At 40.1% G+C, this 16,290-nt stretch overlaps 2 protein-coding genes across 2 annotated transcripts in view; one reads left to right on the forward strand and one right to left on the reverse strand.

Annotated features, from left to right (window-relative positions):
• Positions 1-2,677: 2,677 nt before the first annotated feature.
• On the forward strand, positions 2,678-8,609 carry mRpS16 (mitochondrial ribosomal protein S16). The gene is made up of 4 exons (XM_080284968.1): positions 2,678-2,720; positions 3,742-3,860; positions 7,353-7,515; positions 8,442-8,609. Exons 2-4 carry the CDS (start codon positions 3,750-3,752, stop codon positions 8,540-8,542), a joined length of 375 nt encoding a protein of 124 aa, XP_080141094.1. The 5' UTR covers positions 2,678-2,720; positions 3,742-3,749; the 3' UTR covers positions 8,543-8,609.
• Positions 8,610-10,326: 1,717 nt separating this feature from the next.
• Positions 10,327-16,290, reverse strand: part of RabGGTb (geranylgeranyl transferase type-2 subunit beta) — an 88,919-nt gene continuing 82,955 nt past the window's right edge. The window contains exons 5-7 of the mRNA XM_080284938.1: positions 13,535-13,679; positions 12,511-12,710; positions 10,327-10,640 (exon numbers count right to left, since the gene is read on the reverse strand). Coding sequence (XP_080141064.1) covers positions 10,455-10,640; positions 12,511-12,710; positions 13,535-13,679 — 531 coding nt within the window. The 3' untranslated portion in view covers positions 10,327-10,454. The remainder of the gene's footprint in view (positions 10,641-12,510; positions 12,711-13,534; positions 13,680-16,290) is intronic.

Below are 16,290 nucleotides of genomic sequence, written 5' to 3' on the forward strand. Positions count from 1 at the left end.
ACTCTCTTACTAATCTTTTCACCTCTCTCTTCCTCTCTACATATAACTCTCTCTTCCTTCTCACAACTTCCTCCACGCTCCTGTTTCTCATCCACTCACCATATGCTTTCTTCTTTTGCACCACAGCCTGTCTCACCTCTTCATTCCACAATGCTGTTCCTCGCACCCCCTTTAGTCTTCTCTTCACCCCACACACTACTTCACATGCTGCACAGATTTCTTCTGTGAATATCACGCACATACCTTCCACGTCCCCCATCTGCTCCAGATCATATTTACCCAGTCGCTCATCCACTTCTCTCTTATATTCTTCTTTTTCCCATCCTCTTGCAACCTTTCTACCCTTCTAGTATGGACCAATTCCTTCTGTCCTTCCCTTCTCCCACTCCTCCATTTCATTTGAACCTTGACTTTCACCTCCACCATGTGGTGGTCAGAAAGTCCACTCCCCCAACCTCTGTACGCTCTTTCATCCATTACATACATTCTCATTCTATCATCCACATACACACACACATAATCAAACATTGCCTTCCGTTCATTCAGTTCACATCCCTCCCTTCTCATCACTCGCCACGTATACCTGTGGATCATTTTGTGTCTAAAGAGGGTATTGGCTATCACCAACCTCCTCCTTGCATTAATATCATTTAACAGGCTACTACAGAACATAATTTATTTGTTCTTCCGTAATCATGAATATATATTTACTGACGAGATGCAGTCAGGCCAAATATTTATACATGAACTTGTGCTGACTTAACCAAATACGGAAGAGACCTCAGTTGAAAATCTGCATAACAGATATACCCTTTCAGCCAAATTTGCGAGTAACTGACACATTTTAGACGCATATGTGTACGAAAAGTTCCACAGTCAACATGCCACAAAGAATTACAAGCACAACACTACCGGAATATCACATAAATTATACAGGAGTACCTTTATTACAATCAGTATTTCAATCAATCAGGTCATCTATCTATCTATCTATTGCCAGACGCCTCAATCCCGTTTGGGGTGGCCACAAACAAATCGCCTCCACGTCGCCCTGTCCCCCGCCATTTCACTGCCCTGCTCCCAACTCACACCCCCCTCTCTCATATACCTCTCCACCTCATCCAACCATCTCATCCTTGGCCTCCCCCTCCCTCTTCCCCCCTCCACCTCACTCACATACACTCTCCTCGTCAGTCTCTCACCCTCCATCCTCTCCACATGGCCAAACCACCTCAGTGTGTTCCTCATAATGCTTCCTATCACATCCACATCCACACCAGAACGCTCCTTTATATCCTCATTCGTCAGCCTGTCTCTCCATGTGACTCCACAGGCTCCTCTTAAATAACTCATTTCCACTGCTCTTACTCTTGACTTGTGTCTTTCCAACAACGTCTAAGCTTCACTTCCATACGTTAGAATTGGTATCACAATACTGTCATGTAGTAACTTTTTTCACTTCCATGCTCACTTCCCTGTTTCTTATCACTGCTTTCAAAGAGCCAGCAACCTTTCTTCCCTGCTGTACCCTTTCAAGCACTTCACCCTCCAAACCTCCATCCTTACTCATCACACTACCCAAGTACTTAAACGTACTCACATTTTCCAATTCCTCACCATCCAACCTCGCTGTACATTCACTTACTTCACCTCTCTCAAAGACCATCACTTTACTCTTCCCTACATTCACCTTTAGATTCCGTTTCTTACACACTCTCCCAAACTCATCCACCAAGCCTTGCAGCCCCCCTTCGTCTTCACTCAACAACACAGTATCATCTGCAAACAACATTACGACCATTTAAATTTGACTGCCAATAAAATTACCTTTTCTCTCGTATACACAGTAGCAAAGAAAAAAAAACGGCAATGTCAAGGTGTAGACTAAAGTTAACCAATACATAAATGCAACCATGGGAAAAAAGGAATAACAACGAAGGCTGCAAGCAGTGGTGTCGGTAGAATACATAATGGCTCAGTTGGTTTTGGTGGACAGAGAGAGAGAGAGAGAAAGAGAGAGAGAGAGATTGTCGTAAAGGTATAGCGAGTAGCCTACATATACAAAAGAAGGTGGTGGGTCTAGACTTACCTAACTTGGGTATAGGAATAACTGGGAGGGCAGGATCCCCGGTTCCAGATTCACAAACTTATGAACAATTCTGCCGTGACTACATTCGTTTTTTTTTTTTTTTTTTTCCCCAAGGACAAGGAAAGTACAAAAGCTTTCCCATCTTTCTGCGAAAACAAATCCTGAGATAGCGGAGCCTTCTGTACATATTAATGTTGCAGTATTTCAAAGTGTCTTGACAATCTGCACCAATACTCATAGAACAAACTGCACAGGCTGTTTTTCAGTTCAGTTATATCACTGTCTCAAAACATCATATTCACTCGTACGTCGCTGGATTTCACTACTTGTAAGAAACTGCCGGTAGAAACTGCGGTCACTTGCAACATAGATTGATGACAGAGAAAACATTTTAAACTCGTGCCTGATTTTTTTTTTTTTTTTTTTTTGAAGCTTAATATTTATCGAAATATTACTAATCATCACTTTACTCAAAAAACATATCTACAATGTCAACAGAATAAATAGCAAGAAATAAATTAAGCTTCTCAGAGAACTTTGTCGAACTCGTGGGGGTGAGCCGAACTAACGTCAGACCGAGACGGGACACTGAGACGAGGGACAGCGATAGGTAAACAAATTCAGCCGTTAAGTAAGTGAAGACCATCGAATGTTAGAACTAAGAATAAAATGTCATTTCTGTACGCACCTTTTTCTGTGAGTTAATATGCATTTGTGCTGTACAGTAATAACTACCCTGTGCTCGTTACCGGGTGGTACGGTTAATTATACTTAAATTGTATTTGGCAGCTGACGTTATTGTTACTTCTGCACTGTTTTGTAAGTAACCATATTTTTATGGCAAAAAACCTGCACAAGTATAATATAAACTTACAAAGGCTGTTCATTCCAGATAGGCCACACCTTTGTAAGGTGTGGCACAGTGTTAGTTCATTATTTTTACTGGAAAACATAAACCCTTTCAGTGCCACTTCCTAAATGTCATACGATATACTATCAAATATGTTCATAAATCTCATTTGTGTACTGTGCCTCATTAATTACATTTCCTTTCTCTAGGCAATTTGGTTATCATATTACTTTACCAGATGGGTTCAGCATTTCTATGTTTTCTGTTGAATCCTTCACAGGTTATTTGTTATTTTTCCTGGATTACCACAGCTACTGGGGATTTTTATAAACTTACCTCAGGAAACTATAAATGAGGATTTAGTTAGAATCCATAAATATTCCACTGACGTCTACCAATAGTTGGCCATATTTTACATTCCTAATGTGCATTGATTTGAAGGCTGGCTGTCAAACACGTTAGGTTTGGTAGGTTAATTTTGGTCAAATCATTAAGTTTCCCCTTGCTTCAATACCAAATACAATCAGAGTGATGTGCCCCTAAGTGAATGTGGGCGAGTCATCAGCTGCATATACAGTATACCCCAACTTCTTGCAATCATACCCATTAAATTCAGTCTTGGCTCCACAGAGGGGCAATCCGCAAATCTTCGAAGGCCGCAAAAGTTGATTCTGCGAATGTGGAGGGCTTACTGTATTTCTAATGCAAGTTGATGATAGGTGGGTGGACCCATCATCCACTAATTTGATGTAGTGTTGCCTACTGCTTCATGTTTTGTGACCATACTGTGTTTTTTTCTTAGGCTGCAAGATGTTTCCTGCATCAGGTGGTGCTGCTTTTTATAAGACTTCACCCAAGTGCATAAGGTTTGCTTACCATGGCTGTGCCAACAGACCATTCTTCCACATTGTTGTCATGGAGGTGAGTAGCCCTTGTCATTGTTTTTTACTGATACAGGTAAGTGTAGTTATTTCATATCTGAATAACCTACATATTTCCATGTTAAAGGAGCTTAAGGTAGTTACTGGTATTGGAAAATGCACACAAGGTGAATAGGGAAAGTTTAAGGATAGCTGTATATGTGTAAGTAAGGATGGATGGATGGACTAAAAAGCTGCTGAATAGTTTTTCATGATAGTGAAATAAATGTTGTCAAAGTGGATATGGTAGGCTGATGTCTAAGAAAATGGTTTTATACCCTTGATGGGGTGAGACAAGTTGTGTTTTGATGATAAACAACTAGATATGAGTAAAACGATGGTTTTTAAGAGAGAAGATATTTCTCAGCATCATGTGCTGATGAACGGAGAGAGACTTACCGGTAAATGGCAGGGGTGTTAAAATACTGTACTGAGTAACTGAAAAGAGATAATTGTGTCAAGGAAGTGGACATTAGAGTAACACAAGGAAAGAAGGTGGTTGGTGCTGAAAGGATTTAATACTAAAGAGGTATGAGTGTGGAATTTGCAAGAGGATTGCATATAAATTTGTTGGTGCCAATGCTGGCATGTAGTTGTGGGACTTTGATATGGCATGAGCAAAAAATTCGAGTAATTGCACTGAAATCGGATTAACCCACTGGGGTCAGGCATTGTGTACAAAATTGACCGTCGAGAGCGGGCACATTGCAAAAAATGTTATTTTTCAAAAATTGCTTCTACAAAAACTATTAAACCTATCAAAAATCTTTTTATCCAGAAAAGTACAACTCTTTAGCTTTAAAATTAGTGGTGTTCTAATGCCCTACGACTCTTTATTATAGAGTAGTGGCTTGGAATGTAAGAATGTCTGAAGAGAGGCTTTTTTCCCCCACTCACAGATGCTGAAAATCAGCCATTTTCAAAAATCAGCACCCTTCATTGTTCACTGTCAACACAAGACTGAGAAGGGCAGGGTAGGATATGCAGCAAGTGGCAGGAATGACGAGGCAGATTCTGTAGTCATTGTTGTGACTCATACAATGGCATTTGTGTTTAAATTAATGGTGCGCAATGCTAAACGTTCTGGAATGGGGACTGACATCCCCATGACACAAGTTCCAGAACGGGGACCAACCTTTTGGGGTTAATGAATAATTATATAGGAAGAATGGATGTACATACAGTATATCAGTTGGTGAAAAGGGTATGTGTGAGTGAGTTTGAAGGTGAGGGAAGACATAGTTTGCCAAGGTGGATGGATATGGTAAATGAGTAAGAAGATATGAAAGATTTGATGAATTTGTATGAGCACATGACCGGTTTGGGATCTCCTTTTCAATTTGGTAATCAACATCTTGACTCAGTTTGGAAGCTTTATGAGGTCATCAGTAAAGAAAAATACTGTACAGTACCTTAAAAAAAGACATGCAGATTGTTAAGCCTGTGAGATGGAGCCAGGATTCAGGGGGCTTGAATGGTGTTGGAATGAGTGTCTGACCCATATAACTGAGCAGTATGTTGGTAGTTCTCCCTCTTTAGTGGAGTCTCTTTCTAGACAATATCACCCAGTTCCTAGGTGGAAAAAAAGGTCAGGATGGTGGTGATTAAGTTAGTACCATTCTGAAATATACGGTACATGTTTTATCTTAAATTCACAAAATAGAGTAAGTGCTGGTAGAATGTACTGAATGGAGGGCTGTTGGTAAATAAATAATGATGTAATTGGATAGATGACGATGGTGATGATTTATTGCTTTCTTTTATTGGGTAGATGACGATGGTGATGATTTATTGCTTTCTTTTATTGGGTAGATGACGATGGTGATGATTTATTGCTTTCTTTTATTGGGTAGATGACGATGGTGATGATTTATTGCTTTCTTTTAGGGGTTAATTTTGCACCCAGCAACTATCCCACATTGCAGTAAAAAAAAAATAATAATAATAATAATAATAATAATCAAGGAGGAATAAAAACCTTTAAGTAAAACTTTCCCCCAACCAGTTTTTTTTTTTTTTTTTTTTTTAAATAATAATGTTCACTGTAATCTGGAGTATGTGCTGGGTGCTGAGACATCATTAACCCCGTCACTAATGACAGAGATGTCAACCAAAGAGTTAAACAGAAAAAAGTTCTTGGAAGAGGTGCCTGTCATAAGAGCTGTGTTGTAAAGGCAAGCACCATTTACTCCATGAAAACACATGATTTGGCCCACTTTCTGTCACTTTTATCTTAAATGTCAGGACCAACTTGCCTAGCCCCGGAATCCTACACTTCTCATGGGGCAACATAGGACTGGATGATGGATGGATGGATTGACCATCAGACCAAGTTTTATGTATAGATACCATGTATTCATGGTTAGACAGAGACAGTTGAGCCCCCACTGTGTACTACTGTACCATGCACTGCAAATGCACATACAGTACTACAAGGATGTACTGTACTTTCATGTCCACCTGGTATTGTAACAACATAAAGAATTAAGTACAGTACTGCAATGTGCACTTCTTGTTTTAGCTTATGGTTCAGAACTTATTTTTGTACAAGGTCTCCCTTATTTTATGATTGGGTTACATTGCTAGAAAGCCAACCATGTACTGTACTGTAATGATTGATCTTAAATCGAACACATGAAAACAAGGGTTCATTGGAGACACATTTCTGGAAGTAGTCAACCATACAGCATGGTATAAAAACAAATTTCCAATTCTCCTGAACTCCCCCCCCCCCATCTAAGTGATCATAAAGCCCCCCCCCACCCCTCCTTCCTCATGGCTGGGGAACAGCCATTATCCCAGGGCACCCTGGGATAAGAATGCAGGATCACTTAAGAGTTATTTCACTTCACTTGCTGCTTTAGCTCCATCACCACACTATTGTATGATAACTGACACTGCCTACTAATGATTGTGATGGCTGATCAGTGACATGATGCATGAGAGATGCAAGTATAACACAGTTCATGTAGGGAGACTGCAGAGGAGGCACAAACCTGACAGTGACAAAGTTCAAAGGGTTGGCATGAGAGGCCAGGCCGGCTCAAGTGACTCAAAATGGACTTCTGCGCAGGTACATCATCAGCCATCTTGAGACAGACAGATGATTGTTGGCTTCCATGTCAGGGAGCACTGAGGCTTTGAAGGGGATTGTATAAATGAAAATGGACAATGTTGCTATAATCTTAAGATTGTACAAGCAGACTTTGTAAAATGGCTGATTGTAAAACAGGGGAGACCTGCAGTTAAAATCAAAATTATGTTTAATACAAACAGCAGATTTTTTTCTGACATCTTAATATTATACAGACTGGTACAGTATTGGTAAATTTGAAATACATACACACACTACTGCACAAAGCATCATGGATTTTTATTATTAGTACCGATACCATTAGTTACAGTACTGTGATACTGAACTGGTAATATGAATATTACTTTTCATTTTAACACACATTTTTGCCAATTACAGTATTTTTTTTTTTCACTGCAGAAACGAAGGGCACGTAATGCTCCTGTGATTGAACAACTGGGAACCTTTGATCCAATGGCAAATGCCAGTGGGGAGAAGCTGTGTGCCCTCAATCTGGAGCGAATCTGTTATTGGCTTGGTGATAAAAGAACAGAGGTTTCAAAGCCATGTGCAGAGCTATTTGGTGAGTTCTGCTTATGATTAAGTGCAATACATTTTATCATTTAAAACTAAGCTGAATGTCAGGGACCAAAAAACTGAGCTAAACGTTAGGGAGCAAAAAGCTGAGCTGAATGTTAGGGACCAAAGTATAACTAAATATATTTGATTCTCTTTAGTAATAAGTGACCCTAGAACATAAAAAAAAAAAATAGTAACCTACACTTCTCATGAGGCAACACTGGATGATGATGATGATGATGATAATGATGATAATAATAATAATAATAATAATAATAATAATAATCCATCCATCCATCATCCAATCCTACATTGCCCCACGAGGAGCATAGGAGCCCCGGGCAAGGCAAGTTGGTCCTGACATTTAAAATGAGAGTGACCAGCCTCACTCATCCCTGAGTGGCATTAGCTATGCGAGCAATAACCCCAACCACCCCTTGGATATAAACCTTCACCGACTCAATCCGATTGGAGCGCTGCAATTACCCACTAAACCACCAGGTGCCATAATTTTGTTATATGGTTACCACCCAGCATAGTAAATGGTTTCCTGGTGCACAGGAAACCATTTGGTTTGTTATTCAGTGTAGAGTCACTCATAGGCAGAAGGAACAGGAAAGAAAGACAAAAGATGGGGTGTAAGGTCACCTGTGGACAGAAGGGCGAGGAAAGAATGAAGTAAAGAAAGGAAGAGGAAGGAAGGAAAGGAGGGAGGAGAGGAAAGGGCAGACACCCAACGCAGCACTACTGTACACTGAGTGAGTGGATGGTGAGTGCCCCCACCTATCTCGTAATAATAATAATCATAATACACCTTATATCTCTTGCATAAAGTTTAGCATTGCCCTGTCTTCCTATGTTCCAAAGGTTAAGCATACATATCCTTTGGCAGAAAAGGTACCGTATTAAGGCTTTGTTACCATGATCCAGGTCTTGCTGGCTTGCTTCCTATTCACCCCAAAACCTACATGAGAGCTTGGCACCAGCGGAGGAAGGATGCAGAGAAGACAGAAGAAACCCAGTCTTCTTAACCTCATGACTTCTTCTTCTTCTTCTTCTTCTTCTTGTTTTTTTTTTTTTTTTTTTTTTTTTTTTTTTTTTTTAAATAAATATAATCTACCACCAGATAATTTTATGCAACTTAGGCATGATCTCAACAAAACATACGATGTAAAGGATGAATAATGACTGTATAATATAATCTTTGTACTGTATATAGTTGTCCATAAGATGATAATGTATGGTGATCCCTTGGTATTTGTGCATAATTTGTACCAAACACAGCACGCAATAACAGAACTGCACGATAATGGAGACTGTACACAGATCCTATGGCATTTATCCCAACCTTTGGCACCCCAAGTGCAAGCCGAAATTTTCCCTTTATAAACAATTTAGACTCACTAAATATGTACATACTGTTATGGTATGTACCAGAAACACACAGGGGCATGGTTAGATTAGTAGAAAGTGATAAAAAGGGCACACTAATGAAAAATCACATACCACAGAGGCGCTTGAGGTAAAGGGTTCTGTGACTTGGGGGTGAAGAGTTAGTGGTCTCCACCACCTGAGAATAACCCCACAAGTAGGGCCTCATCTTTGAATCCCCCAAAGTCATCCAGAAACTACAGACAATGCACGATCATTGTTGACAAAAACCAGTTCATGCACATGATAATCATGTTTTTAATCTGAAAAATAAGCCATAATGGCAGAAGTGCAGATTTTCATCTTGCAGTGATAACAAACACCTCTGTAATTAAGGGGTCACTGTATTTACATAAGTTAGTTTCTGTACTTGATATGAGAAGCTCTGTGTAAATGCACTGTGTGTATGAATTAGAGGAATTAAATGTGTCTAATTGTAATCATGCTGCAGATTATTTACTTATTTGTTATGAGACTTGTTTTCATATCACTGTAATAAAATATAAAACATTTCTTTTCATTTTATTACCAAGATAGCATTCAGGTGCAGTTTATGTGAAAGTAACAGGATTATCATTTGTCATCAGCATGCACACTTGTACTATTAAGATGGAGAACTACAGAATATTGTAAGGTGACACCGAACCTTGAAAACATTAGCTGCAAAAAGTCTATGACTTTTGTACTTAAAGGAATCATTTTATATTTACATAGTTTACTACAAAAGCTAGAAACTGTGTATAAGCATGTGTGTTTAAGTGTATATTTGTTTTGGGAGATGTTTGGTGTCTCCTCACAATCTGACATAATAGTAAGTGTACAGACTCTCTAATGATGTACTACAGTACCCATTAAAAAATAAAAATAAACATGAATTGTAGTACAGTAGTGAATCATGCATTACTGTTTTGTCTTTTAAATTACTCTTTGTTAGTTAGTCAGCTGCAACACCCTGGCTCATCTGAACCTGAACCCAGCAGACTGCAGGCTGAAGTCACCTTTCTTCCACAGTCCACCATCCTCCTTTCAGGGGATAGGGAGGTGGGGAGGCGACGGACATTTGTACTGTACAACCAGGCAACTCCACCACCTGGTCATATCAGTGTCACCATGTGAAGGCATCCCTTTCCAGTACCATTACTCTTTGTAAAAATATTTTCCATATTACAGTAAAAAGAATCAACATTATATTACCATTTATATTGATATACAAAAAGGATTATTATATTATCTTTTCCAACAGTTTTAATGATGTGAATTCTGCTCTGAAGTAATTTTATCAAGAGCATTGCCAGTACCACTTTTACACAGCTACCTCAGACTTGGGTGTGCTGTATATGTTGGGGGAAAAAAAAATAAAAATAAAAATAAAAAAAATAGGTGCAACAATTTTATGAATTCTTAATCTCTAAGTAAAGTACTGCTATCTGCAGCATTCTCTATTTGAACCCTTCATTAATAAATGTATAACATTTATATTTCATAAAATAATACTGGTCAAAAAACACCTCATCACGTGGAGATAATCTGAACTGAGATCGCAAGTCTATCCAATATGTACTGAGGCATACAGAAAACAGGGTTGACCCGCTTGAGCCCTGACTCTCCCAGCAGAGACAGACCAGCCAGACCAAACAAGGTGTGGTAGAGGTCTACCATATCCCCAGGTCGGTCTGTGAATCCACCAGTCTCTGGGTCCTGTAGAAAAAATGTGTTGTATACTTTGACTTTCCTTTCAGGCTTGTAATGTAGAAACTTACAATGCAGCAGGAAAAGGGGAAGGGGGGACAGTTTATCTTAGACAGGCTGCTGTCAACACAACAAATTTCAGTGAACAAAAGTATGAGGATTTTTTAAAACCACAATCCTACTTTTCACTGCGTTGAAATATGGTTAGCACCAGTAGCATCTTCCAAAGAATGAAGATAAAAGTAATCCTCATTTTAAATTGTTTCATTTTCAATCCTTAAAACAGATAAATTCAAAATTTTTTCATTTTCATTCTTTAATGGAGAAAGCACTGCCAGAAACTAAGAAACCTGAAGAATACATTCATTCATCTACAAATAAACACCAAGAACACCTCTGCAGCCTTTGTCATTGTGTTGCTGCAATGAACTGAAAAATGGTAATATCCATTTTTGCAGCAAAAAATAGCAATAATGTATTGGAGATCAGAGGGTCTCTTGGACCTAGCAAAGGCAGCTCAAGCCACCCTTACTGTTAACTAAACATGTCAAGCCTGTAATCACAGGAGAGCCACAACATAATACTGACCCTAGCTTACTTAGCTAATGTGTTAACTAAAGCTCCCTACATCATTGGAAACTGCATAAGTGGTCCCCTTCAACCACTTATAATATAGGTACTGTGTTAACCAGGTCACTAGCCTAAACTCCTCTTTCCCACTATAACCATATATGACCCAAACTTGCCTACTGATACGCTTTCTAAAGTCTTACCCTACTATATACACATGTAAAACAGACATAAAACAGTAATAATACACATGTTTACAGTAGCAAACACTACTGTGGCAGCTACTATCACTACAGCTACCAACACTGCCATTACTAAAGCTACCATTACTACCATCACTACCACCATAATAACTATCATCATTATCACTACTACTATAGTCTACCGTTACAATCACTACTTCTACCATCACTACGACAACCACCATCACTATCACTATTACATCTACCATCACTACCACTGAATGGCATGAATTTTCCACCAGTATCAATCAGCATTCAAGGAGATGGCTTTGCTCATGTAATCAATGGTGGCTGGAGTTTTCCACTGATATCAATCCACATTCATGTTGATTATGCCATATACATGGTTAACTGGTCACATTAGGGTCAACGGTAGTTAGCCACCTATTATTATCAAACACTGTACCTAAACCAATCTTGTAAATTTATCCTAATCATTTAGATCTCAAAACCTGCTTGACCACATTGAAAATTTTTTGAATGCTGAGAGTGACAGCTGCAGAACACAATAAGATGGACCACCACCTATGTGGGGAAGCACACATTGCAAGTTGCATGCACTTAACCTCTTCAATATGGCAATGTACTTTTGTAGTGTATTTCTGTTGCCACCAGGTGATAATATTCAGTTACGAAGAGTACTCTCATTCAGAAGATGTTAACAAAGGCCATATCTAACTCCTCCACTTCAAAGAATTCCAAGGTGAATATAATCATCTGGAGTAAGCAAGAATGCTGTACAATTCTTGGATTAGGAAGTTAAGGCATGCAGAAAACAGTATCACACATCACCTATTCTAAATCTAACCTCATATATGAATGATGAAACATTAGCCCTTTTAATCCAGTAACATTAAAAATATTTATTCATTTTACTTTCAGAAGATTTTATTCAACTCAGGAAAGGTCTCTTGTACTGAAGAGATTAATAAAGGCCATATCAAACCCTCCCAGTTCAAAAACTCTTTCCTAAACTTAATAAAAATCAGTTTAAGGTGGCAAGAATTAACAAAGAATACTCTATGTCATCATACTGAAGAGTATAACCATGCCCAACCCAGCCATACCTGTGTAGCCATGATGAACCTTCTCATTTTCTCAGCATTGATCCAATGAAGGCGGCCCAGCATGGTAAGTGAGGCCAGCACCCACCAGGAATAGCATACATCAGGCAGCTTCTCAGGACGACCATTCAGTCCACCAGATGGCAACTGGCGCTCACACAGCCACCAACCCAACAGGTCACCATTCACTCTATGAAGCTGGCCTGAGAATGAGTGGCCACACAAAGGGTCATATTCATACCAGTTAAGGAGAATTCCCAGCATCTCTTCCTTAACAGCATATTCCTACTCATCTTTCATTCAAATTACAGCACCCAGTATGTTACTGATGCAAACTAGTTTAAAAGTGCAATATACTGCATATATCAGAGAACAGTTAGGTGTAGCAAAAAAAAAAAAAAAAAAAAAAAAAAGGAAGAGGTGTAGTAAAGCATCCTACACCAACAAGAATACTGTACATGTAAAAGACACCATACTCTACTGTAATTACGATAACTACGACTGTACAGTTTAACCCTTTCAAACCAATGATGTATTTTTATTATTCTATTGCTACCTTTAAATTATATTACTCAACTTAGGAAAGCATACTAGCACTGGATACATTGGCCATATTGTATATATAACCCCTCCGGTTTAAGATGTTCCCCTTAAGCTGATAATTAGTCATCTGGAGACAACAACAACAAAAACACAAAATTTACATCATCAGTGTGACAAGGTAAAAGGCTAATAATAAATCATAATTTCCAAATAAGTACAGGAAGGTGGCATAGTAAAACTCAAGGGTCATCAAACTAAAGAGTTGTGAAGCAGTGTTGATATGACAGTTCAATGGCCAACCAGAGCATAAAATTATGAATGAAGATGATTTTAATAACAGGGATGCAGTCATTTTTTTTACTTTCACCTTAGGATAAGAGAAAGCAAAGTGATCATATAATAATCTGACTACTGGTCAGAAAGTTACCCTACCTCAGACAGGAAGCTAATTTGGGATGTTAAAGCCATTGCTAGAAAGTCTCACCTGTGATAGAGAGAACCCCAAGGCAGCAGTAGATCTGTCCAGCATGACTCTCAGAGCCTGGCCGGGTGCCAAAGCCTCCGTCCACATTCTGACACCGCATCACAAACTCAACTGCTTTCTCTGTGTTCACTGCATCCAGTTTTTTCTGTGATGTTGCAAATATCAGTTGTACATAATAACAATAACAACAAAAATAACAACAATAATCTACCTACAGTATCTATCTATCTATAGCCAGACACCACAATCCCCGCAGAGGGTGGTCGTTTGTCTGTTAGCTGTTTTACAGAAAGGGGCACTAACCCTCTGCCAACCCACTTGTTGACATGAAGGGAACATGAACTGGTATGGGTTGGTTATATGGTTACCACCCAGTGTTGTAAATGGTTTCCTGGATTACAGAAAGCCAATACAGTGCTCGTCAGAAGTATTCAGCGTTGTCCGCCAGGCGCGCAATACATATGGCCCAAAAAGAATCACCCATTCTGGGGGGTAAGAATTGAGCCACAAGTTTGAGCTCCGAGCATGACGTCACGGTAGCCTGGGGCCTTCCGACGCGCTGGTTGGTTCCCGCCTCAGTCGCCCACGGGCTGCCTGAGAGAGAGGAACTCCGCCGAGTGTCCCTCTCAAATTGCGCCATTTTTTACCGAGTGTCCCGCAGTGTTCTGGCCTTCACAACTTTGTTATGGCACCTACCCGTGAACTATCGAGTGAAATCATATCCCAGATCATTGCTCTAAAGGAGGCAGGCCACCAGACAAAGGAAATTAGTGAATTGGTTGGTGTGGCACGATCGACAGTGCGTCGTTGGTGTGCACGGTTTCGGGAGGAAAACAGTGGTGCAGTTCCCACAAAGAAACCGCGGTCTGGTAGGCCTAGGAAAACTTCCCCAAGGTCTGTTAATGTTTTAAAACGTGCAGTGGAGTTTAATCCTCGTGTGAGTGCAAGGAAAATTAAGGAGAGCAACCCGGAAGTGTTTGGTGAGGTGTCAGTGAGAACAGTGTCTCGTAGGGTGCATGAGCTTGGTTACACAAGTCACAGGCCTGTGAAAAAGCCTCTTCTCACCAAGAGCCAGAGAATTCGTAGGCTTTCCTTTGCTAATAAATATCTAACCTGGGGTGAGGAGCAATGGTTGTCAGTGTTGTGGTCTGATGAGGCAACGTTTAGTGTTACCTGTAACAGAGGAGCACGTGTGTATCGACGCAAAGGTAGTGACCCACTTGACCCACGGTATGTAGAAAGCACAGTTAAACATCCTGATTCACTCATGGTATGGGGTTGTTTCTCAGGGAAGGGTTTGGGGAAGCTTGTTGTACTTCCCAAGAACATCAGAGTGAATCAGGATGTTTACCTGGAGCTTCTGTGTGATCATTTACCAGACTCCTTCGAGCTAACAGGTGCACGAGTGTTTCAGCAGGACGGTGCACCTGCTCACAAGGCCAAATCGGTCACCAATTGGCTTCGTGACTGCGAGGTATCATTCATGACAGACTGGCCAGGAAATAGCCCAGACCTCAACCCCATTGAAAACCTCTGGTACCTCGTAAAGAAGAGTCTCCAAGGGAAAGACGTGAGCTCTCTGCCTAAGTTGGAAGCCGCCATTCGTGACTCCTGGGACAAAATACCCCTCCAGCACCTCAGGAGCCTCGCCCTTTCACTTCCAAGACGTCTCAGGTCCGTGAAGAAACGTAAAGGCTACCCTACGAAGCACTAAAGGTAAATAAAATGCATTATTTATATGTTTTTTCAATGTTGAAAGGTTTGTTTCTCAGGAGGGACGCAGGGCGCTCTATACTTCTGACGAGCACTGTAGGCTTGTCATTCATTGTAAAGTCATCTGAAAAGGAAAGAAAAGTAATAAAAAGCAACAGGAAAGATCGGAGACACAGGAAGAGATAAGAGCAGACAGAAAAAGAATGATAATGGTTAAGGAAGATGCAGGAAGCACTACATAAAGTGAGTGGATGATGGTTACCACCATTTACCACCAATATTCCTTCCTTCTTTCCATCCTTCCTCTTCTGTCTTTCCTTCATTCTTTCCTCTTCCTTCTGTCTACTGGTGACTCTACACTGAGTGACATGCCAAATGTTTCCTGTACACCAGCAAGCCATTTAGTACACTGAGTGTTAACCATATAACCAAATTATGGTGCCTGGTGGTTACTGGGCAATTAAGGCGCCCCATTCGGATTAAGCAAGTGCAGGTTTATATCTGTGGGGTGGCTGGGAATGTTCACGTAATGCAACTCAAGGATGAGTGAGGCTGGTCACTGTTATCTTAAATATCAGGTCCAACTTGCCTAGCCCCAGGCTCCTATGCTCCTCATGGGGCAACACTGGAGTAGATCATGAATGAATGAATGATAATAATAATAACAAAACAATAACAATGTTGATGATGATGATGGTAATAACAATAATCATTACAATCATCATCATTGAATCCTAATAACAAAACAATAATAATGCTGCTGCTGATGATGGTAATAACAATAATCATTATAATTATCATCAATAAATCCTGTGTTGCCTCCTGAGGAGCACAGGAGCCCGGGGCTAGGCAAATTGGTCCTGACATTTAAGGTGAGAGTGACCAGCCTCACTCATCCCTGAGTGGCATTACACGTGCAATAAACCCCAACCACCCCTTGCACATAAACCGACATGGACTCAATCTGGTCAGAGTGCCTAAATTAGCCACTAAAACACCACATGCCATAGTTCAGTTATATGGTTATCACCTAGCATGGTAAA

The sequence above is a fragment of the Coenobita brevimanus genome, chromosome 103 (genome assembly GCF_032717465.1).
Source record: "Coenobita brevimanus isolate Jiangsu-jjx chromosome 103, ASM3271746v2, whole genome shotgun sequence".
NCBI lineage: Eukaryota > Metazoa > Arthropoda > Malacostraca > Decapoda > Coenobitidae > Coenobita > Coenobita brevimanus.

Coding starts and splice junctions, on each gene's coding strand:
- mRpS16 (XM_080284968.1), top strand. CDS start 3,750: ATGTTTCCTGCATCAGGTGGTGCTGCTTTTTATAAGACTTCACCCAAG. Junction 3,861..7,352: donor TCCACATTGTTGTCATGGAG/GTGAGTAGCCCT, acceptor TTTTCACTGCAG/AAACGAAGGGCACGTAATGC. Junction 7,516..8,441: donor GCCATGTGCAGAGCTATTTG/GTGAGTTCTGCT, acceptor ACCATGATCCAG/GTCTTGCTGGCTTGCTTCCT.